General features: G+C 41.5%; 1 protein-coding gene across 1 annotated transcript; it reads right to left on the bottom strand.

Annotated features, from left to right (window-relative positions):
* Positions 1–3,879: 3,879 nt before the first annotated feature.
* nppcl2 (natriuretic peptide C-like 2) lies at positions 3,880–10,218 on the bottom strand. Its single transcript, XM_071334258.1, has 2 exons — positions 9,722–10,218; positions 3,880–5,051 (listed from the first exon to the last, which is right to left on the bottom strand). The coding sequence occupies exons 1-2, from the start codon at positions 9,854–9,856 to the stop codon at positions 4,767–4,769; spliced, it is 420 nt and encodes a 139-aa protein (XP_071190359.1). The 5' UTR covers positions 9,857–10,218; the 3' UTR covers positions 3,880–4,766.
* Between the last annotated feature and the right edge of the window lie 1,192 nt (positions 10,219–11,410).

The following is an 11,410-nucleotide window of genomic DNA, read 5'->3' as shown; positions in this document are numbered from 1 at the left end:
AAACTAACAGGTCTGTGAGAGCCGGAATTCTTACTGGTTGGTAGGTGATCAAATACTTATGTCATGCAATAAAATGCTAATTAATTACTTAAAAATCATACAATGTGATAATCAGGATTTTTGTTTTAGATTCCGTCTCTCACAGTTTAAGTGTACCTATGATAAAAATTACAGACCTCTACATGCTTTGTAAGTAGGAAAACCTGCAAAATCGGCAGTGTATCAAATACTTGTTCTCCCCACTGTATATATACACTCACTAAACTATATATATACACACTCACTAAACAATATATATATACACACTCACTGAACTATATATATATATATACACACTCACTAAACAATATATATATACACACTCACTAAACTATATATATATATATATATACACTCACTAAACTATATATATATATCCACTCACTAAACTATATATATATATATATATATATATATATATATATATATATATATACACTCACTAAACTATATATACACACTCACTAAACCATATATATATATATATATACACTCACTAAACCATATATATATACACACTCACTAAACTATATATATATATATACACACTCACTAAACTATATATATATATACACACTCACTACACTATATATATATATATATTCACACTCACTAAACTATATGTATATATATATATATACATACACACACTCACTAAACTATATATATATATATATATATACACTCACTAAACTATATATATATATACATACACTCACTAAACCATATATATATATATATATGTACTGTATACACACTCACTAAACTATATATATATATACACACTCACTAAACTATATATATATATATACACTCACTAAACTATATATATATATATATATATATATATATATATATAGCTCCACATTGATGTGGTACTTCCTGTATATAGCTCCACATTGATCTGGTACTTCCTGTATATAGCTCTACATTGATCTGGTACTTCCTGTATATAGCTCCACATTGATCTCGTACTGGTACTTCCTGTATATAGCTTTACATTGATCTGGTACTTCCTGTATATAGCTCTACATTGATCTAGTACTGGTACTTCCTGTATATAGCTCTACATTGATCTTGTACTCCCTGTATATAGCTCCACATTGATCTGGTACTTCCTGTATATAGCTCCACATTGATCTGGTACTTCCTGTATATAGCTCTACATTGATCTTGTACTCCCTGTATATAGCTCCACATTGATCTGGTACTTCCTGTATATAGCTCCACATTGATCTGGTACTTCCTGTTTATAGCTCTACATTGATCTTGTACTCCCTGTATATAGCTCCACATTGATCTGGTACTTCCTGTATATAGCTCCACATTGCTCTGGTACTTCCTGTATATAGCTCCACATTGATCTGGTACTGGTACTTCCTGTATATAGCTCCACATTGATCTGGTACTTCCTGTATATAGCTCCACATTGATCTAGTACTTCCTGTATATAGCTCCACATTGATCTGGTACTCCCTGTATATAGCTGCACATTGATCTGCTTCTTCCTGTATATAGCTCCACATTGATCTGGTACTCCCTGTATATAGCTCCACATTGCTCTGGTACTTCCTGTATATAGCTCCACATTGATCTGGTACTGGTACTTCCTGTATATAGCTCCACATTGATCTGGTACTTCCTGTATATAGCTCCACATTGATCTGGTACTTCCTGTATATAGCTCCACATTGATCTGGTACTTCCTGTATATAGCTCCACATTGATCTGGTACTTCCTGTATATAGCTCCACATTGATCTTGTACTTCCTGTATATAGCTCCACATTGATCTGGTACTTTCTGTATATAGCTCCACATTGATCTGGTACTGGTACTCCCTGTATATAGCTGCACATTGATCTGCTTCTTCCTGTATATAGCTCCACATTGATCTGGTACTTCCTGTATATAGCTCCACATTGATCTGGTACTTCCTGTATATAGCTCCACATTGATCTGGTACTTCCTGTATATAGCTCCACATTGATCTTGTACTTCCTGTATATAGCTCCACATTGATCTGGTACTTCCTGTATATAGCTCCACATTGCTCTGGTACTTCCTGTATATAGCTCCACATTGATCTGGTACTGGTACTTCCTGTATATAGCTCCACATTGATCTGGTACTTCCTGTATATAGCTCCACATTGATCTAGTACTTCCTGTATATAGCTCCACATTGATCTGGTACTCCCTGTATATAGCTGCACATTGATCTGCTTCTTCCTGTATATAGCTCCACATTGATCTGGTACTCCCTGTATATAGCTCCACATTGCTCTGGTACTTCCTGTATATAGCTCCACATTGATCTGGTACTGGTACTTCCTGTATATAGCTCCACATTGATCTGGTACTTCCTGTATATAGCTCCACATTGATCTGGTACTTCCTGTATATAGCTCCACATTGATCTGGTACTTCCTGTATATAGCTCCACATTGATCTGGTACTTCCTGTATATAGCTCCACATTGATCTTGTACTTCCTGTATATAGCTCCACATTGATCTGGTACTTTCTGTATATAGCTCCACATTGATCTGGTACTGGTACTCCCTGTATATAGCTGCACATTGATCTGCTTCTTCCTGTATATAGCTCCACATTGATCTGGTACTGGTACTTCCTGTATATAGCTCCACATTGATCTGGTACTTCCTGTATATAGCTCCACATTGATCTAGTACTTCCTGTATATAGCTCCACATTGATCTGGTACTTTCTGTATATAGCTCCACATTGATCTGGTACTTCCTGTATATAGCTCCACATTGATCTGGTACTTCCTGTATATAGCTCCACATTGATCTGGTACTTCCTGTATATAGCTCCACATTGATCTGGTACTTCCTGTATATAGCTCCACATTGATCTGGTACTTCCTGTATATAGCTCCACATTGATCTGGTACTTCCTGTATATAGCTCCACATTGATCTGGTACTTCCTGTATATAGCTCCACATTGATCTTGTACTTCCTGTATATAGCTCCACATTGATCTGGTACTTCCTGTATATAGCTCCACATTGATCTGGTACTTCCTGTATTGTGCTCCATTCTTGTGTATTTTTTTAAATTCCTCTTGTGTTAGTTACCGTTTTATAATTGTTTTTTAATCTCTGCATCATTCGGAATAGGTTCGTAAGCAAGTATTTCACTGTAAAGTACACCAGATGTATTCGGTGCATGTGATAACATTTGATTTGATACTGTAAATATTTCAAAGGTTAATATTAAGAACAATATTTTCAAAAATAGAGATTGTCCCGTCTTTCACGAATCCCTGATTTGTGTCTTGACAGATCTTGTGTGACTCAGAATTACTTCAGAATTTTTACTTCTGTTTAACCAACTAGAACCAAAATGTGCTGTTACTATAGTAAATTTTCAGCACGTGTCATACCACATGAATCCACAAGAGGGAGGACACGTACCATGTATCGATCACCGTAACACGTTTTGAATGACCATTTAGTCAGCTAACATTTCTTTGTTTGATGATAAGATGTAGACAGATGTTCAGCTTGGAAACAGAAGGACTTGGCCAGAGTTGTTTTATTATTTCAGACAAACAGGAACTCATTTAGTCTCGAAGATCTTTTGACTTCCATCATGAAGATATAAACAGTTCTCTTCATCCACATAATCCTGCAGGGTTAGGGTTAGGGTTAGGGTTAGGGTTACTGGTAGCGTGTTACAGGGAACAGTTAGACAGTAGAACACACAGCAGGTCATGATAACAGGTTACTGGTAGCGTGTTACTGGTAGCGTGTTACAGGGAACAGTTAGACAGTAGAACACACAGCAGGTCATGATAACAGGTTACTGGTAGCGTGTTACTGGTAGCGTGTTACAGGGAACAGTTAGACAGTAGAACACACAGCAGGTCATGATAACGGGTTACTGGTAGCGTGTTACTGGTAGCGTGTTACAGGGAACAGTTAGACAGTAGAACACACAGCAGGTCATGATAACGTGTTACTGGTAGCATGTTACTGGTAGCGTGTTACAGGGAAGATGTAAACATGTTTGACACACGTTGGTCTCAGTTTCACACAACAGAAGGCCTGTCAGGTTATGCATGGATACAATGGAATAACACACATACATTATACACTAAACACATTATACACACACACACACACACACACACACACATTATACACTAAACACACATTATACACACACACACACACACACATTACACAACAGAAGGCCTGTCAGGTTATACATGGATACAATGGAATAACACACAAACATTATACACACACATTGTACATACACACACATTATATATACACACACATTGTACATACACATTATACACACACTATACACACACATTATACACACACACACATTATACACACACACACACATACACACACACACTATACCCACACATTATACACACACACACATTATACACACACCCCATAGGTTAGTTGTACTGGCTGTAACAGAGCCAGGGGTTAGAGGTCAAAGGTCATTAGTATCAGCTCTCACATGGAAGACCACCTATAGGTCACGTGGGGTTTAGGGAGATGGCCTCTACAGTCACACAGGATCACAGTTCATAGTTCAGGGGTTAGATATCAAGGGATGGGAATCCGTCTGTCAGTTAGAGATCTCCCAGCCTTCCCTCGGTCTCTGACACACACAGGAAGTAGTGGGGTGAAAGATAGCCAATCAGAACACAAGGCCACTGGCGGTTGTCCAATCAGCATCCCAGACCGCTGATAGATCCGATGCGGTCCACCTTCATGCCGAAGCATCCCCTGGCGGTGGCGCTCCTCCTGCTCCCCCCACGGAACATCCTCTGTCGGCGCAGAAAGTCTAGGAACAACCTGGGGACCACAGGACCCGCCCCCATGCCACGACCAGCCAATCCCTGGGAGGGAGGGTGGTAGGAATGGAAGGGGCCAGATGTGGAACCTTCAGAGGTGATGTCTGGTTGGTTGAGGATCAGAGAGCGGAGTTGAGCGCTGAAGAGATTATCTAGTACCTGGAGGGAGGGAAGGGAGAGAGGGGGGTGGGAGGAGGGGAGGAGAAGAGGGAGAGAGAAGGGGCATCAGTGCAATTGTCACGATAATAATTCATATAAAGTAGTCATTTGTTAAATTACAGGTACTGTACGTGTGAAAGGTAAACCATTTTGTAAATCCTATAAACGACTGAGATAATGGAAATCCAATGAGCGAGGCTGATGTTATCATGTCCACCCGGCACAGCCAGAAGAGGACTGGCCACCCCTCATAGCCTGGTTCCTCTCTAGGTTTCTTCCTAGGTTCTGGCCTTTCTAGGGAGTTTTTCCTAGCCACTGTGCTTCTACACCTGCATTACTTGCTGTTTGCGGTCTTAGGCTGGGTTTCTGTTCAGCACTTGTGACATCAGCTGATGTAAGAAGGACTTTATAAACACATTTGATTGGAAGATCTGGCTCAAGCCTCATTTCGCAGAGAGCGCGTTTTTAGAGACCTGGGACTTTTCTTGCAGAAAGTGGTTAAAGACTGAAGACTGAAGACTGCTCATCAGATACAGTGTAATTTCCGTTATAGGACTTTAGAAAGGCAAACACATGCCATTCTGGTGAACATCCTCTGGTTTTTGGCAACGGCCACTCCAGCGTCTCACATCCCTCGATGAGTTGATGTTTTGGATGCAATCATCAGCTAAATGCACAGTAACATATCGTTTCCATCATCAGCTAAATTAACAGTAACATATCGTTTCCATCATCAGCTAAATTAACAGTAACATATCGTTTCCATCGTCAGCTAAATGAACAGTAACATATCGTTTCCATCGTCAGCTAAATTAACAGTAACATATCGTTTCCATCATCAGCTAAATGAACAGTAACATATCGTTTCCATCATCAGCTAAATGAACAGTAACATATCGTTTCCATCGTCAGCTAAATTAACAGTAACATATCGTTTCCATCGTCAGCTAAATTAACAGTAACATATCGTTTCCATCGTCAGCTAAATTAACAGTAACATATCGTTTCCATCGTCAGCTAAATTAACAGTAACATATCGTTTCCATCATCAGCTAAATGAACAGTAACATATCGTTTCCATCGTCAGCTAAATGAACAGTAACATATCGTTTCCATCATCAGCTAAATGAACAGTAACATATCGTTTCCATCATCAGCTAAATGAACAGTAACATATCGTTTCCATCATCAGCTAAATGAACAGTAACATATCGTTTCCATCGTCAGCTAAATGAACAGTAACATATCGTTTCCATCATCAGCTAAATGAACAGTAACATATCGTTTCCATCATCAGCTAAATTAACAGTAACATATCGTTTCCATCGTCAGCTAAATTAACAGTAACATATCGTTTCCATCGTCAGCTAAATGAACAGTAACATATCGTTTCCATCATCAGCTAAATTAACAGTAACATATCGTTTCCATCATCAGCTAAATGAACAGTAACATATCGTTTCCATCGTCAGCTAAATGAACAGTAACATATCGTTTCCATCATCAGCTAAATTAACAGTAACATATCGTTTCCATACACCGTTACACAACAGGTTGAATCCAAGAGGGGTTTCTTTGCCACCAATGGGTTCCCAAATGGGAACAGAGCAATAGACTGCCCCCTACATCGACCATAAAAGCACCAAACCAAAACCAGTCCAACTATGTGAACAGAAAAGGCTCTTATTGGCAAAAAGACTGCTGAATCAGGTGGCCAGGTGATTGGTTATGCTGTGTGTACCATGATCAGCAGACTGCTGAATCAGGTGGCCAGGTGATTGGTTACGCTGTGTGTACGATGATCAGAAGACTGCTGAATCAGGTGGCCAGGTGATTGGTTACGCTGTGTGTACCATGATCAGAAGACTGCTGAATCAGGTGGCCAGGTGATTGGTTACGCTGTGTGTACGATGATCAGAAGACTGCTGAATCAGGTGGCCAGGTGATTGGTTACGCTGTGTGTACCATGATCAGCAGACTGCTGAATCAGGTGGCCAGGTGATTGGTTACGCTGTGTGTACCATGATCAGAAGACTGCTGAATCAGGTGGCCAGGTGATTGGTTACGCTGTGTGTACCATGATCAGCAGACTGCTGAATCAGGTGGCCAGGTGATTGGTTACGCTGTGTGTACCATGATCAGAAGACTGCTGAATCAGGTGGCCAGGTGATTGGTTACGCTGTGTGTACCATGATCAGAAGACTGCTGAATCAGGTGGCCAGGTGATTGGTTACGCTGTGTGTACCATGATCAGCAGACTGCTGAATCAGGTGGCCAGGTGATTGGTTACACTGTGTGTACCATGATCAGAAGACTGCTGAATCAGGTGGCCAGGTGGCCAGGCGAAACTCACGACTCGTTTATTCTGCAGAACCTCAATGTTGGCCTATACAACTACAGGAGGGAGCTGTTGAGGATGGATGGGTGGATGACTGGTGAGGATGGATGACTGGTGAGGATGGATGGATGACTGGTGAGGATGGATGACTGGTGGGAATGGATGGATGGATGACTGGTGGGAATGGATCGATGACTGTTGAGGATGGATGACTGGTGAGGATGGATGGATGACTGGTGAGGTTGGATGGATGACTGGTGAGGATGGATGGATGACTGGTGAGGATGGATGGATGACTGGTGAGGATGGATGACTGGTGGGAATGGATGGATGGATGACTGGTGGGAATGGATCGATGACTGTTGAGGATGGATGACTGGTGAGGATAGATGGATGACTGGTGAGGTTGGATGGATGCCTGGTGAGGATGGAGGGATGACTGGTGAGGATGGATGGATGCCTGGTGAGGATGGATGGATGACTGGTGAGGATGGATGGATGACTGGTGAGGATAGATGGATGACTGGTGAGGATGGATGGATGACTGGTGAGGATGGATGGATGACTGGTGAGGATGGATGGATGCCTGGTGAGGATGGATGGATGACTGGTGAGGATGGATGGATGACTGGTGAGGATGGATGGATGACTGGTGAGGATGGATGGATGACTGGTGAGGATGGATGGATGACTGGTGAGGATGGATGGATGACTGGTGAGGTTGGATGGATGACTGGTGAGGTTAGATGGATGACTGGTGAGGATGGATGGATGACTGGTGAGGATGGATGGATGCCTGGTGAGGATAGATGGATGACTGGTGAGGATGGATGGATGACTGGTGAGGATGGATGGATGACTGGTGTTTGGGATGCTCTGGATTGACGTGTATAACAGCATGTTCCAGTTCAATATCCAGCAACTTCACACAGCCATTGAAGAGGAGTGGGACAACATTCAACAGGCCACAATCAACAGCCTGATCAACTCTATGTGAAGATGTCGCGCTCCATGAGGCAGATGGTGGTCACACCAGATACTGACTGGTTTTCTGATCCACACCCCTACCTTTTTTATAAGGTATTTTTAACCAACAGATGCATATCTGTGTTCCCAGTCATGTGAAATCCATAGATCTAAAGAGAATGTATTACAATTGACTAATTTCCTGATACTGTAACTCAGTAAAATCTTAAAAATTGTTTTCATGTTGCATTTATATTTTTGTTCAGTATAATATTGATACATGAACAGTGGTGTAAAGTACTTAAGTAAAATACTTTAAAGTACTACTTATTGGGGTATCTTTACTTTACTATTTATATTTTTGACAACTTTTACTTCACTACATTCCTAAAGAAAATAATGTACTTTTTACTCCATACATCAAAGAGTCCTGGTTACCTTTCGAATGCTTAACAGGAAAGGAAAATGCTCTAAGTCACTCACTTATCAAGAGAACATCCCTGGTCATCCCTACTGCCTCTGATCTGGAGGACTCACTAACCAGAGAACATCCCTGGTCATCCCTACTGCCTCTGATCTGGAGGACTCACTAAACAGAGAACATCCCTGGTCATCCCTACTGCCTCTGATCTGACAGACTCACTAAACAGAGAACATCCCTGGTCATCCCTACTGCCTCTGATCTGGAGGACTCACTAAACAGAGAACATCCCTGGTCATCCCTACTGCCTCTGATCTGGAGGACTCACTAAACAGAGAACATCCCTGGTCATCCCTACTGCCTCTGATCTGGAGGGCTCACTAAACACATGCTTCGTTTGTAAATGATATCTGAGTGTTGGAGCATGCCCCTGGCCTTCTGTAAATAATAAAACAAGACAATCGTCTACTTTGCTTAATATAAGGAATTTGAAATGATTTATACTTTGACTGTTGATACTTGAGTATATTTAAAACCAAATACTTTTAGACTTTTACTCAAGTACTATTTTACTGGGTGACTTACACTTTTACTGGAGTCATTTTCTATTGCGGTATCTTTACTTTTACTCAAGTATGACAATTGGGTCCTTTTCCCACCACTGTAAAAATAAGTCTCTCTCTCCCTGACCCACTGTCCCCCTGGCATCTCATCTGGTTCTCAAACACCTCCACTGTAGAGGACATGTATCACCCAGCGTCCTCTCTCTCCCCCAGCTCTACTAAGGTCCTGTTGTCTGGCCTTGAACCAACATGAGACAGTATATCTTAACACAACACTGGTACATAGTCCCTGGGTCCGTATTCACAAAGCGTCTCAGAGTAGGATCAGATCCCCTCTTTGTGAAGACGGGTCCTCGGGTGTTGATAAAGGCACCTCACTTACCTGTGTGTCGTGTTTCCGAGGTGAGGGTCGGGGCGAGGGTTGGGACGAGAGTCGAGACTCCACACTCAGTGACAGAGAGAGGAGGATGAGGAGGAGAAGAAGGGTAAGGGTGGAAGAAGAAGATGAAGCAGCCATCTTTGTTTGAGAAGAAAAACAAAAAAAAGGTCAAAATAATAAATTATATTGTTCTTCAGGAGTGTAAATAATAATAATAATGATAATACAGAGTGGAATCTGTAGGAAAAACAATTCCTTGTCTCTTCGAGTTGTAATCCAACCAGTTATTGTTTCCTAAAAGTTGTTTTAAAGTTGTCTTTAGGTTCCTTTAATGTTGTTTTAAAGTTTTCTTTAGGTTCCTTTAAAGTTGTTTTAAAGTTGTCTTTAGGTTCCTTTAAAGTTGTTTTAAAGTTGTCTTCAGGTTCCTTTAATGTTGTTTGTAGTTGTTTTCTTGGTTTGTCTAAGCTCTGTTCTTTATCCTGTAGAGTCAGGATGTGTCTGGCTGTGAACCGAGCAGGGGTTACGTTATAAACAAGAACGCTGTGATGTCACACATTCTGCTACGTTACCCCTGGAGACGGGGAACCCCTAAATGACACTACACACCCCTTCACCACCGTTACCTAGGCTACATCCTTCTCTTTACATTATGGACTGTTAACAGGTCACCACCGTTACCTAGGCAACATCCTTCTCTTTACATGATGGGCTGTTAACAGGTCACCACCGTTACCTAGGCTACATCCTTCTCTTTACATGATGGACTGTTAACAGGTCACCACCGTTACCTAGGCTACATCCTTCTCTTTACATGATGGACTGTTAACAGGTCACCACTGTTACCTAGGCTACATCCTTCTCTTTACATGATGGACTGGTAACAGGTCACCACCGTTACCTAGGCTACATCCTTCTCTTTACATGATGGACTGTTAACAGGTCACCACCGTTACCTAGGCTACACCCTTCTCTTTACATGATGGACTGTTAACAGGTCACCACCGTTACCTAGGCTACATCCTTCTCTTTACATTATGGACTGTTAACAGGTCACCACCGTTACCTAGGCTACATCCTTCTCTTTACATTATGGACTGTTAACAGGTCACCACCGTTACCTAGGCTACATCCTTCTCTTTACATTATGGACTGTTAACAGGTCACCACCGTTACCTAGGCTACATCCTTCTCTTTACATGATGGACTGTTAACAGGTCACCACCGTTACCTAGGCTACATCCTTCTCTTTACATGATGGACTGTTAACAGGTCACCACCGTTACCTAGGCTACATCCTTCTCTTTACATGATGGACTGTTAACAGGTCACCACCGTTACCTAGGCTACATCCTTCTCTTTACATGATGGACTGTTAACAGGTCACCACCGTTACCTAGGCTACATCCTTCTCTTTACATTATGGACTGTTAACAGGTCACCCCCTTTACCGAGTCTACATCCTTCTCTTTACATGATGGACTGTTAACAGGTCACCACCGTTACCTAGGCAACATCCTTCTCTTTACATTATGGACTGTTAACAGGTCACCACCGTTACCTAGGCAACATCCTTCTCTTTACATTATGGACTGTTAACAGGTCACCACCGTTACCTAGGCTACACCCTTCTCTTTACATTATGGACTGTTAACAGGTCACCACCCTTACCTAGGCTACATCCTTCTCTTTACA

Source organism: Salvelinus alpinus, chromosome 11 (genome assembly GCF_045679555.1).
Source record: "Salvelinus alpinus chromosome 11, SLU_Salpinus.1, whole genome shotgun sequence".
NCBI lineage: Eukaryota > Metazoa > Chordata > Actinopteri > Salmoniformes > Salmonidae > Salvelinus > Salvelinus alpinus.
This window is presented reverse-complemented; position numbering and strand designations above follow the sequence as displayed.